Genomic DNA, 13,718 nt, shown 5'->3' on the forward strand with positions numbered 1-13,718 from the left:
TGGTGCTGTCTCTCGTCCTGGGGGTTGACTGCCTGGGCAGAGCATCCAGCTCTGGGGAGAGACGGACTTTCCTGGCTCCTTTGTGATGAGGCTTCGATTGGCCCTCTGGTCAATGGGAGTTCCTCAAGGTTCTGTGAAGAAGCGTATTTCCTTCCAGCTTTTGAAACAGGCCCATACCCCTTCACCAGCCATCCACCAAAAGAAAACTCATCTGAACGGAGCCTGTCAGCAAGAGCTGGGGCGCAGGCACGGGATGGGAAGTGCTTTCCCCTGGACACCGTTCTTGCTTGTGAAGCGGCATGTGAGAGCATGCAGCTCGTGCCAGTGAGTTTATGTCCTGTTTGGCGGTCGTGTCATTTCCATGGTGACACGTAGCACAAGTGCTTCTAATTTTTGGTTTGGAGGGTCTCCAGAGAGACTTTCTTTCCTTTCTATACTCCTCCCCTTTGTCCTCCCTTTTCAAGCACAGATCTCGTGAGACAATTCTGGAAGACAAAACCCTTCCAAAAATGGGAACTGTAGAGGTGTCATGTCATCTGTTCATGCACCGTTCTAAGCAGGAAGCCTCAAAGTATCCGTCTGCATTGCAAGCAAAAAGAGAGAGACGATTAGTCTCCAGCCCTGGCCCTAAAGCATAGCCTGGCCATGGTCACAGATAGCGCCAAGCATGATGTCAGAGCCTTTAGGTGCACTGAGCACCAATGGAGAATCATGAGAGCAGTCTTGTGTCTCACTCATCAGTTAGCGAAGGTTGTTCATCACAGGAGGCAAGTCCTTCATGCAGTTCTAATGAAAAGCAATGGAGATGCTTTTGAAGGCCGGTACGAAAACACCTGGAAACCAACAGCAGCAACATGAAAGCCTTGCTGAGCAAAAGCAAAGCATTTCTCTTTGGAGGGATGAGAAGTGCATTACCTCTGTTGCTGAATCAGTCATTGCCTTTGTTACTCTTGAAGAAATTTGGACTGAGATACAGAGTTCAAAGGAAGAATCCTCATCCATTAGTGACTTATTCAAGAAACCTGCTTTTTAATACCTTCAGTAAAAGTATTCCCAGAAGGCTTAATTAGCTGTCATACAAATGCATAATCCCTCTTTCTTTGGTTAGAACTTTTTTCATCAAGCTAGTGTTTCTTTGCTTGTGAGCCTGCTTCCCATGAGACCTGTTCTCCCTCTTTGCTGATTCCAGTCAGTTCCACGTGTGTGCTGTGGTGCACGAATCAGGCCTTGTCTTCTGTGTCTCAAAAGACTAGTTTTTCTGGCTGCACTGAAGCAGCAATCCAGGCAACCGATCTACTGCAACTGCTGGTGCCAACAGACTGCCACCACTGAGCACTGCGGGACAGGGGTTGAGAGCTGCCAGAACGTGGATTGCACATGTTCAAAGACAACAAGCTTGAAGGCAGCCCTACAACAGTGATTAGAGCTGCCACATCCCAACTCACAGAGAAACCTGTGGCAACCAGCAATCCCACCACCTCTGGGCTGCTGGTCTTCCAAGGACCAGCTGGAGCACCACCAGAAATGGAAAGTGAAGAAAGCATTTCATTTTTCTTATTAAGCTCCCCAGTTACATTGACTTGATGTTGCCTAAAGGAGAAGTGGGCAATGCCATAGTGTTCATGAAACCTGACAAAGCTGAAGTCTTCCATAGCAGCATCCTAAAACGTAGCAGCACTTGGCCTCAGCTTGGCTACAGCTGGCTGGTACACATCTCTGTCGGTGTGCGTTCATCGGGCAAAACACATGATGTGCCAATATGGACCTGCAATGAAGAAGCGCGGTGATCCAGGAAAAAACCCTCTAAGCAGATATTGTCGCTGTGCATAATGTGCAATTCCATGGAAGGGATAACGTGCTGAGGTGCCACTTGTGAACGATCACATCCAGAAAAACTGACCTGGCTTCAGAGCAGGATGAAGTGCCTGTGACTGAATAATTGGACTGATGGCCCGTAATGAAGTCAGCTTCCAGAGCTGGACAGGACATTAAAGACTGCTGTGCTGTCTGCAACATAACACATAGTTGGCAGAACAGGGCTGCTGAAGGTGTTGAGAGCCAACAGTATATTGCCAACAGTGCATTGCACTGACCAAGCTGGTCCTCTGCAGAGGAGAACAGACCTACAGATTACATCTGCTGACCAGCTGTGCCCAGACAGGTCTGCCGTGGCACCACTGTCTCATCATTGCAAGGACATGCCAGCCTTGGAAGCTTGGGCACACAGCTGATTTCTCATGTGTGGTTCCAGCAATCACATTCCCCAAGAGCAGGAATAACCAACTTCCCAGACCCTGTAAGCCACCAAACGAAAAAGCCAAGTGGCAGGGAGGCCTTGCAGCACAGCCTGCCACATGACGTGGGTCTCTGTGCAGCCTGCATCTCCACTCTTGGCAAAGGCTGTGCTGCCAGACAGCCATTGGGCATCTACCACCTCGGTGAGTGTGCTTGCACAGGGCTGCTCCAGGTCTCTGCAGTACGCACCAGCTTAAGTCTCTCTTCTTCTTTCACAGACTCTGACAGCAATTTCCCCCTCTGTCCCACCTTGGGCAGGTTAAACAAGCCTTTGGCACGCTGGCTGCTGTGTCTGCAGCCGTTCCTGTTTGCATTTACCTGTCTTGAACATGAGTGACCAGAACTGTGCTCAGAATTTTAAATGAGAGTGTAGCAGTGTCTCCTATGGTGACATGAATGCATCCTTATGTCTGCGAGCAATACACACCTTAGATCTTGCAGTGTTTCTTTTGCCTTTCCATGGCTGTGCCACATTGGTGCCTCCCGGTCACCCCTGCCCCGGGGTCTGTCAGTAGACCCAGAACTTTCTCTCCCTTCATCACTTCCAGTAGAGAGCAGAGCCTTTGCCAGCCCTCTGAGCAGGACACCGTATTTTGTACTGTCACTTTTCGTTCTGCTTCTTGTACTACAGCCCTCAAGGTCATTCAGCTCTTCCTATTCTGTAGTGACGGAGCTTCCCAAATGTGATTCATCGTCATGCTTCTTTATAATCCTCTTGCTTTCTGTGCCAAGGTGGCAGGAAAATAAGAATAAGAGGAAATGTGCCTGAGCCCACAGACTATGAACAGCCCTTCATATCCACATTCAGCTGATCTTCTCGGAGCCATCTCTCTAAGAAATCATTAGTGCTTATTAACCTCCCAGCGGTGTGGATCTTGTGTCGCGTGCACATTAGTGGCAGCGGGTCTATGCCATTACCTGTAGCCCTTGGACTCCTGTTGCCAGCAACAGGTTTCCAGAGTGTCCGCTGTAGCAGGAGGGACCTGAGATGGGAGGGCAGAGCTTGGGGGGTGGCAGAGAAGCAGAGGTGCCGGGCTGCACCGGGCTGCACGCAGGGCACCGTGCCGACAGCCCAGAGGACTGCTTGTTTTTTAACTGACGTCACATCCAGGCACCAGGGAGCTGCAGTTCTGTTGCATTTTATCGATTAGTTTGGAGGACGAGCAAACTGACATTGCTTGACCCAAATGAGTGGTCATGGACTGTTTAGCACAGAGATAAGCAACCCAGCCCTGGTAATGCCGTGCCTCTTGGCCCAGGACTGTGCAGCCCTAAAGCAGCAGACCTTTCCTCCCCACTCACGGTCGGTCAGGGCTGCAGCACTTCTGATGTGGAAGCATCCAGGCCCCTGAGCTGCTGTAGGACGTGGGCCCCTGTTGAGAGCCCTCCTCGGAGCTGAGACCCCACCAGCCTCAATCAGAGGCTACCACAGAGCAGCGACCACAGCCCCGGGGTGGATTCAGGTTGCTGCGTTTGCTTTCGCTGCCAGGACAGAGAGACCACACGGGAGCCCCAGGACTGTCCCAGTTGGAGTCACATCCCCAGTTGCAGTCAGCAGTGGGTGCGAGTACCGAAAGCAGGACACGAACAGGGCCGGGCAGCAGCATGCCTTCCTGAGGCCTCCCAGGCTGGGGCTCATTGCGCTCAAAGGACTCATCCTCCATCATCTTGCCCTGTCAGGTTCTAGATCCCTTTTTTTTTCGCATACCCAGAGTACTTGTTTATGCCAGGGGAGGCAATAAAGGCAAGAGGCGAGGGCAGATGGAAGGCGTGCTTGCGGCGTGGTTTGTCCCCCATCAGAGGCTCTTGTCATGGTGAGCGGGCAGAGCCGTGCACTGCAGGAAGGGCTGCCCCCTGCCCAACTCCACAGCCTGTGCCCACCACGGCACAGGGTGCAAGCCAGGGAGGCAGACACAGCACAGTGCAAGGGGAAGACCAGTCCATACACCTCTGGGCTCCTTCAGCCCGCACGAAAGGGCTGACCGCCGTCAGGTGATGATCTGACCCTGCTGCCTCCATCCTTGGGGTGGCATGACCGTCCTCCCATCCCCACACCACTCTCTGGGGAGATGCCGGAAGGTTCCCTCTTTTCCTGGGAAGGGGCTCTGCCCCGACTGGCTGATGTTCTCAGGAGCGCTGGTTTGCTCCGAGTCCATGGCGGGACCTGAGAGCATGCCGATGGTAGCGCGGTTAGCAAGGGAAGATGGGGGCATTCCCGGTGGGAGGTGGGGCTGGTGGGCTTCAGTGCAGCTCTGCAGCAGCTTCTTCCTGACCAGCCGAGGCAGGGCAAGGTGCAGGGTCTTCAGCCGCAGCGAGTCTTCGTGTGTACCCAGCGGGCCGCAGGGCCACGCTCATCCCTGGTAGGTCTCAATGGGCTTCAGAGCCGTGGCAGCTAGGGCAGGTTTGGCTGGGAACTGGAGATACTTGCTCGAACCTCTTCTACCTCCTCTGGAACAGCCCTGGCAGGGCTTGCAAGCAAGTCTTGGCTGAAGTGCTCTGAGCCGTGTCCCCCAAGCGCTGCAGAGCCCCCTCCTATCTCAGGCTGGCCCAGCCCTCCAGCAGCCCCCCCCCCGTGTATATTGTGTGTGTGCTCCTGTGTCTGGGGACCTCCGCCTCACCCCTGCCCTCTGCTCTCTCTCCTCTCTCTTGCTGTACCGTTCTTTCTGCAGACTTTTCAGTAGTTTAGGAGAACTCAGCACCATTTCCCAGCGGAGCTCCGGGACCACCTACACAGTCCGACCTGGCAGTCGCTACCCCGTAACCCGACGTACCCCCAGCCCCGTGAAGCCGGCTCTGGATCGGACAGAGCCCCTCAGCACCGTCCGGCCCTACGGTCTGACCCCTCCCACCATCCTCAAATCTTCCAGCCTTTCCATCCCACACGAGCCCAAGGAGGTGCGGTTTGTGGTGAGGAGCGTGAGCGCCCGGAGCCGCTCCCCATCCCCGTCCCCCTCTCCAGGGCCACCCCTGCACACCCTCCACCCACCTCGGCCCTTCATGCAGAAACCCCTCCACCTGTGGAACAAGTACGACGTCGGGGACTGGCTGGAAAGCATCAATTTGGTGGAGCACCGAGACAAGTTTGAGGACCATGAAATAGAGGGCACGCACCTGCCCGCCCTCACCAAGGAGGACTTTGTGGAGTTGGGGGTGACCCGGGTCGGGCACCGGATGAACATTGAGCGGGCACTCAAGCAGCTGGTAGACAGCTGACCGTCCCAGGCAGCACTGGCCTCTTCCAGAGCCACCACGGGGGGGGGGGGGGGGGGGGGGGGCATTTCTACTAGACTAATAAAACCCACTTTGATTCTCTTTCTATTCTGAGCACTGCACTGAAGGGTGCGGAGCCGAGAGGCTCCCGCCCGCTCCCACACCGCCCCGGCGTGCCACGCACACGCAGACCCCCGCTCGGCCCCGCCAGCCCCACGACGCCTTCGGGACAAGGAATGTTGCATGAAATACATCCTCGTTTCTGTTCCTCCCAGAGAGTCTGGCCTGTATATCGCTTGATGTGCTCTTCCCCGGGGGCGTCGCTGGCGGCCGGAGGGGCCGAGGCACCACGTGCTGCCGAGCCCGGGCTCCCCGTGGTCGAAGGGCAACACCTGGTTGGGGTGGGGAGTGGGACAGGGCCAGCGGTGCAGTGAGGAGCCAAGCCCCGGCTAGGGAGAGGGCTTCAGCTGTAGGCCAAGCGCTGGCCACGTTGCCCAGGTGTGACAGGCAGGGAGACGCCGGTTGGAGCGCAGCAGGGAGGTGAGCGGGCCAGGCGCGTGCCGCCGGCCGCGTCTCGAGCAGGTCGGGGCGGCCCACGGCGTGGAGACCCCCGAGCTGCTCCAAGCCGGCAGGCGTGATGGGAGCACGGCAGGGCAAAGGCTGCTGCAGGAGGCAGGCAGGTGCCGGCACTCGGCCCGCATCGGGAAGAGCAGGCAGGAGGCACCACGGCCGCGGTGGCAGCCCCGGCCCCGCGCAGGCTGTCCCCGCCGGGGTCGGAGGCGGCCGGCCGAGCCGGGTCGTCCTGCCGGTGCTCGGAGGGAAAGGGCTCCAGCGTGCAGAGGTCTCCATGGAAGGGCAGTCCCAGCCTGCAGTGATGCCCAGACCCGCTCCCTCCCGCACAGAGCCGCCCCAGGGAGCAGCCAGCCTTGCCATGCAAGCCAGAAGAGCGATTCCCGTGAGAGAGAGAGAGACTAGCCCTGGACTCTGTGCTGCTGCTCTGCCTGTCGCCCTTGGTTGCCCCGGTGAGAGAGGGACTGAAACCGCATGGATAGAAGCATGTTTGGGGATGTCGGAGGGAGGCTGGTGGGGAATCCAGCAGAAAACGCTTTGCCAACGTTTGGGGGGGAGGGGGGAGGGAGATGTTTTATTTCCTCTTGGTTTGGGGTCTTGTTTCCAAGGGGGACACATTGATGGATAATATATAATCTCCATGCATTTATATAGAGAGCAGCTGATGATCTACAAGAGATGATATTGAACTACAGGATTCCCACTCCGTCCTAGTCATCCTTATTTTGCATCTTTTTAATCAGCTATATATTTGAAAAGAGAGAACAAATATCTATATATCTATATCTATAGCTATAGCCACCTGATTTTGTTATAATTTTACTAAATCTATATATCTCTAGACTTGTTGAGATGCTGGCGAGGCGGTGCCTGCACCCCTCCCCTGGGACGCCCATGGCTCATGGGAGTTTTTAGCGACTGACTGAATGAATGTTAAAGTCTTTTTAAAAAAAAAAACACAAAAAAAAACCCCCAACAGCTCCTTTCAGACACTCTGGATTTTAAAGATTTAGAAACACAAAACAAAACTTGGTTTTTGGGACACACCGAGTCTTCCACCCCCACCAGGCAGAGACACATGGAGCTGGCGCTTCCACCACCCCGCAGAACCCAGCGCCTCTGGCAGGCGCAGGCCCTGTGGCATCAGGTCCCTCTCCTGCCTCCGCTCCCGGGGAGCAACCGCCACCATCACGCCCAGCGCTCGCACCGCGCTGCCACCGGCACAGCCCCGCGCTGCCACCGCCGGCCCGGTCACGACGTCCCAGTGGGGCTGCTCCTCCGGAGCGGCCGTCGGGGAGCCGGAGGAGGCCAGCATGCGGGTCTGGGGGCCAGGCTGGCTCCCGCCACGCCGCTGGGGAGACCGAGGGCCGGCGGTGCCGCGGCCGCGAGGGCACCGGGGCGGCAGGGCTCGGCAGAAGCCGCTCCGTCACCCGTCAGCTTCGGGGGAGCTGGAGCGACCTGGGCCAGCCCCGGCGCTGGAGGAGGTGGCATCCCCGTCCCCCCCCCAGCGTGGTGCCCGGTGCCCCGCGTGCCCCACTCCTCGCCACACCGTCCCCCGGCCTCGCCATGCCCCAGCTCGGGGATGGCGAGGGCTTGCCCCGCCAGCTTGGGAGGGGATGGCTTGGTGACCGGTGTTCCCAAAAAGCTGAGTCCCCCACGAAGGCATTAACTCTTCTGGTGCTAGAGGGAAGGACAAGGAGGTTCCTTCTGACCCTCACACATCTCCGAACCTTTACAACCTTCAGCCAGGGAAAAGGCCTAGGCCCAGGGCGGGGGTGACAGCCCCTCCTGCGCACCAGGCCCTCCCCGGGACGGATCCTGACCTGTGCCGGCGCACCAGGCCCTCCCCGGGACAGATCCTGACGCGCTGTGGTGCCGTCTCCTTTTCCCTGAGCTCTTGCTGGGCGCATGCCCAAGCGGCTCCATCCAGAGCTCTCCGGAAGCCGACAGGCCCTGGGGGTTCGCAGCCTCTCCCCCTCCCCGGCCGCCCATCCCGCTGCTCCCAGCTGGGACGGGCACCCAGGGACGGCGAGAGGGGCTTCAAGCTGGACCGGCAAGCGAACGGCCTGCGGTCCGTGCCCCAGGGTACCCCGGGCCTCACGCCCCATAATCTGGTGAGCCAAGAGGCATCCGAATCACGATAGCAGCCATTGCGTCTGCCTGAACCCCACCGCCTGCTTTACCAGGTGTACCATCGCACCCCATCAGGTGCCCCCCAGCCCCGTTTGTGCCAACACCGCCACTATCCCACGTGACCTGGAGCGGGATGCCGCGGACCAGGTCCTGCCCTTTCCACCTCCCTGCCCCGTAGTCGCAGACTGGCCCATCACCCCTCTGCCACTACGCACCCCCCCCCCCCCCCATTCACCCCCTTTGGCCCCCCGCCACGCACCCTCCTCCGTACCCAGCACCTTCACCCCTCCTGCGCACCTCCCGCCTTCATCCCTCCTGCCTACCTGGTGCCTTCACCCCTCGAATCCAACCCGCCAGCCCCTGCACGTCTCACCGGTGGCCAGCAGCATGTGCAGCAGCATGCGCAGATGCATGCACCCGCCTATCGCCCTGCGCCCCGGCCCAGCACCCCTCCACCCCCCATTGCCCCGGGCTCCAGCTCCTTTGCCCATGCTGGCATTACTCAGCACCCTCCGGTTGCAAGGGCTTGCTGGCACGGTCCTGCACAGGCAGGGATGATGCTGCTCCAGAGACGTCCCATGCCACTGGTGCGGTTGCACCTCGCCTGCCAGCACAGCCACTGCCAGCACAGCCACTGCCACCACTGCTCTCGCATCCCCTGGCCCCACGCTGGCTCCCTCCAGAGCCCCCCAGCTCCAGCCGTCCCCTCACCTTGCCCCTCCGCCACCTCCTGCACGCTTTGCAGCACCGCAGACACCTGGCCGCGAACCAAACTCACCGCTTGTCCCCCGCTACCGGAGCTTGGCTCTCCAGGCTGATGCTGCTTCTCCAGTTCTGTGGCTGGCGAAGCAACACCGGCACATCCCAGGATTCCGGTGAGCATCCAGCTCCTCTGCATCCCTGTGGGCACGCCGCATGCCGGGCCTGCCACAGCACAGTCCCTGAGGAGGCCCCACTGTGCGCGGTGGCCTGGGCACGTCCCCGGGTCGGTGTTGTGCAGCCTCTTCCCCAAACTGTAGAGATCAGGATTTCCTAGGAATTTGTTTGGCTGTTTGTTCCTTGTGCTGCTTTTATGAGGTTGGTCTGGAGCCGCCTGCTAATATGGAAATGCTCGTTTGCAGCCCGCGGTGTGCCACAGGGGACCTGTGCCCGTTGTCTGGCTGGCTTTGGCCCCTGCTGCCGCATGCTTGCAGACCCCCCCGGCTGTCCCCGCTCAGGCTCCATCCCCTGGGTCCCCCGGGGCCAGCTCCTGCTGCGGGGGCATGGCGGGCACGGGCGGCCCCGCAGCGCAGCATCCGCCAGAGCATGCTGGGCGTCCACACGCTGCGGCTTGGCCAAGCCTCTGCAGCACTGATGTCTCGTCCCTGGCTGTGCAGCCCCTGGCCCCGCTTCACGCTGCCAGCACCCTGCAGCCCCTCTGCACGCCCCAGCCCTGCCCGCCCAGCCAGCTCGTCCCACTGCCACTCCTTTCACCTCTTCCCCTGCTGAGCTCCATTCTCATCACGCTGCTGGCTCCTTCCCCGCCTCACCCGCAGGTAACGGAGACCCTGGCAGCCCTCGGAGACCCTGGTGGCCCTCGGAGACCTCGGTGGCCCTCGGAGACCCCGCTGGTCCTCACACCCCAGCGCAGCCCCACAGCCCGCGGCTGGCAGAGCTGCCCCATCTCCCCTCGGGGCAGTGGGCTGCTCTGCTGAGCGCTGCCCCCGAGGAGCCACCGCAGCCCCTCGGCGTGACCCTCCTTCCCGGCCCCGCGCGAGCCCCTCGGGGCGGCCAGCGGGCACTGCTGTTGGAAGTGTGACAGTGTGTTAGCCTGAGTGCAGGCTGCTCAATAGGTTCACGCCGGGTGAACCCGGGGTCTGTGCCCCTTCTGCAGCTGTTTCTGGGGCAACTGAGAGACCCGCCTGCACCCGCCTCTTGCCGCAAGAGGCCAGAAGTCTGCAGAGTGCAACTTTTCTGCAGAAAGTTCGGTCTGGGACCAGGAAAGCTGGATGCCTTCTTGCCATTTCTGAGGAGCCCTCCTCCTCCTCCCCAATTCCCCCCTCTGCCCCGATCCTCCTTGCAAGGGCTGGAAATGGTGGATGCACCGCTCTGCTCTGGCGGAGCCAGCGGCCGTGCCGCCCCGCTGTGCATCCCAGCTTCCATCACAAAGCAGCTGCAGCCGTACCTGTGTTGGCAAACACTGCGTGATCCCTCCTGCGGGACAGCGGCCGCAGCCGTCGCTCCCAGGGACACCACGGCTCGTCCCAGTCAGGCGTAACACGAAAGAAGGCAACTTCCAACCACGCTGCCACGCCATCGCCCCCATCCCCAGGGGCTGCCCGGGTCTGCCGCAAACCTGCTCCCCTGCCCCAGCAGCAACAGCTTCATCCTCCTCATCACCCTCCCACCCAGCGCCGTGCCCTCACCGTCCCCCCTGTGCCCGCCATGGACACACGCACGTGGCAGAGCTGGATGAGCATGGGCTCGGGGCTTTGGAGACAGCACCATTCCCGGGATGCACCGCGTGGGTCACCAGGCGAACGTGCTTCGCTTTGGGGCGGCACCTCAGGTGCCGCGGGTGGTTTCGTGCTGGGTGCCGAGGCCCCTTCAACTGACCTGCTTGTTCCTCCCCAGCCACAGAGAGCCCGCTCCCACCCTGTGCCCGTCTGCCCCCCCTAGCCCGCACTGCTGGGGCAGCTGCACAGCCTGCACTCCGCGGTACCACCGGCTCCTGGGGCGACCACATCCCACACACTCGCAGCACCCGGCCAGGGTCAGGTCACTCGCCCCCGCACGGTGCCCAGCGGCGCCTTCGCCAGGGACCCCAGGTTGCCTGACGGCCAAGGGCCAAACTCTTGTTCTATGGCCATTCCCACCCCACCCCCCCGGCAGAACCGTAACCGCCCCGCTAACGCAGCTGCTGCTACTTTACTTTTATTTTCTCAGCTGAAGCAAAGAGGATTTTCCCCAGGTGTAGATAGCGCTTTCCTGACTCTGTATCTATTCTGGCTGCATTGGCATCTCTGCTCCAAACATCTCCAGACCCAGTGAGACATTTCATTTTGAAAAGCCATCCAGGAGAAGGCAGAGCGGTAGCGGGCGAGGAACCGACCCCACGAGCCTGCGGCGCGGCCGGCAGCAAGCACCGCACCCCTTGGCCGCGCCGTCCCGGTGGCGCCGGGACCAGCCGCGCACAGCGGTTACTGTGATTCTCATGGCTTCTCAATGACTTGGGTTATCTTCTGTAAAAAGGGATACACTTTTTTTTTTTTGCTTTGAAGGGGTTTTTTTTTTTAAAGTTGTTGGTATTTTTCCTTTGTCCAGACTAATGTCATCAATCCCTGTTCTCCATCAGCTCCTGTCTGTAATTCTGACTGTAAAAGAAGAGAAAACAAAACCCAAAGCACTTTGTTCCTGGTGGTGAAGAGCTTCGCTAGCCAAAAACCATTTCTAAACAGCGACAAAGTGCAGCGCGGTTTTCTTTCTGTCCGCCCGTGGGCAGCCCTCACTGCCGCATGCATGTGTCACCCGCGGAGACACCCCTGCACGCCCCCCGGGCGCGCGCTCACACCCACTGCATGTGCATATACCGGCTCCAGCCCTCGCACACACGCGTGCGACCACACGCACGCGCACACGGCTCGAACATCCACACTCTTGTTTCTTACCCAGACGGACTCACCTGTGGGTTTTTGTTCTGTTTTTAATTTTATGAGGTCAGTTTGACTTCACCCTTATTTTGTATGGATTTTCGGAGGAGATTTCTCCTTCTCCAGAGTCATGGAGGTGTGGCCATTCGCCTCCCGCCCTTGACGTTGTGATACACATACCCCACAGAGATCTATGTTTCTTATATTATATTATTATTATTATTAATTATTATTATTATTATGTAATAAATTTATAAGAAAGCTCTCCTTTGTTCTGTGTGGTGTCTCTCAGCTCCAGCACCCCCCAGACCGGGGTTGCTGTCTGGGACCTCTCTGCCCCTCCATGGGGGATTCACCAGCACCCTGGCCATGGACAGGCATGGGCAGCCAGCCTTCCTGCCCACTGGGGCTCCTGTTCTCCCCCAGGCCTGAGCCAGTGGCAGGGACAGCGGAGGGGAAGTGGGGCTGGGCAGGGGCCACGTCCCGCTGCACTTTGGGGGGGGGCCAGGGCCACTCGCTGCTCATCCGTGCAGGGTGGCACAGGACAGACCTGCACCCGTCAGCCCCCTGCGCCCCAGGGCTGCCTTGCTGGGGGGGGGGGCAGCTTCCCAGGACTGGTGCCCCACTGCGGGGAGCCGGGCTATCCCAGAGCCACCGTGCCAGGCTTGGCTTTGCTGGAGGGGGCAGCCCTGGAGCTGGCGCAGCGCTGCGGGCACCCTCATGCTCCCAGACCCGGCAGTGATCTGCACAACCAACGTCCCCTCCGGTGCTGGCCTGTCCCCTGCACCGCCCCACGCCTGACGTCTGGGGCTCACCCCATAGGACCAGGGCCAAGTGGGAGTCTCGGAAGAACAGACGTGCTCAGGCCAGGGTCCGGCCACAGAGCCGGGAATGCATGGCCACGGGGCTGGCAAGCGGCACCGTGAAGCCAGCTGTGGTGGTCTGCAGGGGAGCGTGCCAGCCGCTACAGCTCCACAGGCTCCCACCCATCCCACCCCGCTCATGGGGCCCCCACCACCCCTGGGGACCCATTTGCACCCCATCTCGATGCCATTACCCGTGTCCCTCCCCAGCACCAAGCCCTCCACCGTGCCCTGCCCCAGGGTACCCGGCTGAGCCGTGGCCATGCCCCTGTTCCCAGGACAGGTGGGCTGCTGAGGGGCTGGGAGCACTCGCCGTCTCCAAGGCTGATGCGGGATTTTTACCCAGGCAAAAGGGTCGCCCTGAGCTGTGCCGCTGCAGGGCTGGGGCCACGCCAGCTCTCGGGAGCAGTGATGCTGCTGCAGGCCCTGCGGCACCTCGTGCTGAGCACTGGGTGTCCTTGGGGACACATTCTGCCTCCTCCCTGGCACTCTCTTGCACCTCCTCCTGCAGCAGCACCGGAGCCATGGGTGGAAAGAGCCAGGACCCCACAGAGCCGCTGCCCATCTCTGCCCATGCTGCCCTGTGTCCGGCTGCCTGCCCTGAGGACAGTGACTGCATTTGGGGATGGCCCCGGCTCCCACCAGCCTCCAGGCAGGGTGCTGGGGACTGTGCTGGGGCCGTCTGTGCCAGACAGATACGTCTGCCCAGCTGCAGCCCCACCAGGCCCTGGCAGAGCCACCAGCGCCACCAGCATCTCACCCCAGGCTGGGGCATGGTGCCACCGTCCCCAGCCAGAGCAGCACTGGGAGCAGAGGTGCAGGGACGTTACAGCACCTCCTGGGTCCCGGCCACATGGCACTGGGGTTCCTGGGTGCTGGATGCCCAGAGCTGAGGGGGGGTGACACGCATGAGGCACGAGGCCTCATTCGGTGTCTGCAGCTGCTGGCGAACCTGGACTTCATGGTTGCCTGGGGGGAAAAACAGCAGCTGAGGGTGAAGGAGTGGAGAGGAAGAGGG

General features: G+C 60.1%; 1 protein-coding gene across 11 annotated transcripts in view; it reads left to right on the forward strand.

Annotated features, from left to right (window-relative positions):
• Window positions 1–12,101, forward strand: part of SHANK3 (SH3 and multiple ankyrin repeat domains 3) — a 396,403-nt gene extending 384,302 nt beyond the window's left edge. For 8 of the 11 annotated variants that reach the window (XM_069801392.1, XM_069801393.1, XM_069801388.1 and 5 more), the window contains one exon: window positions 4,965–12,101. In XM_069801392.1, coding sequence (XP_069657493.1) covers window positions 4,965–5,508 — 544 coding nt within the window. In that variant the 3' untranslated portion in view covers window positions 5,509–12,101. The remainder of the gene's footprint in view (window positions 1–4,964) is intronic. The other 3 variants (XR_011327682.1, XM_069801400.1, XM_069801398.1) reach the window with 3 other exon arrangements.
• The last annotated feature ends 1,617 nt before the right edge of the window (window positions 12,102–13,718 follow it).

Source organism: Haliaeetus albicilla, chromosome 14 (genome assembly GCF_947461875.1).
Source record: "Haliaeetus albicilla chromosome 14, bHalAlb1.1, whole genome shotgun sequence".
In the NCBI taxonomy this organism is placed as follows: Eukaryota; Metazoa; Chordata; class Aves; order Accipitriformes; family Accipitridae; genus Haliaeetus; species Haliaeetus albicilla.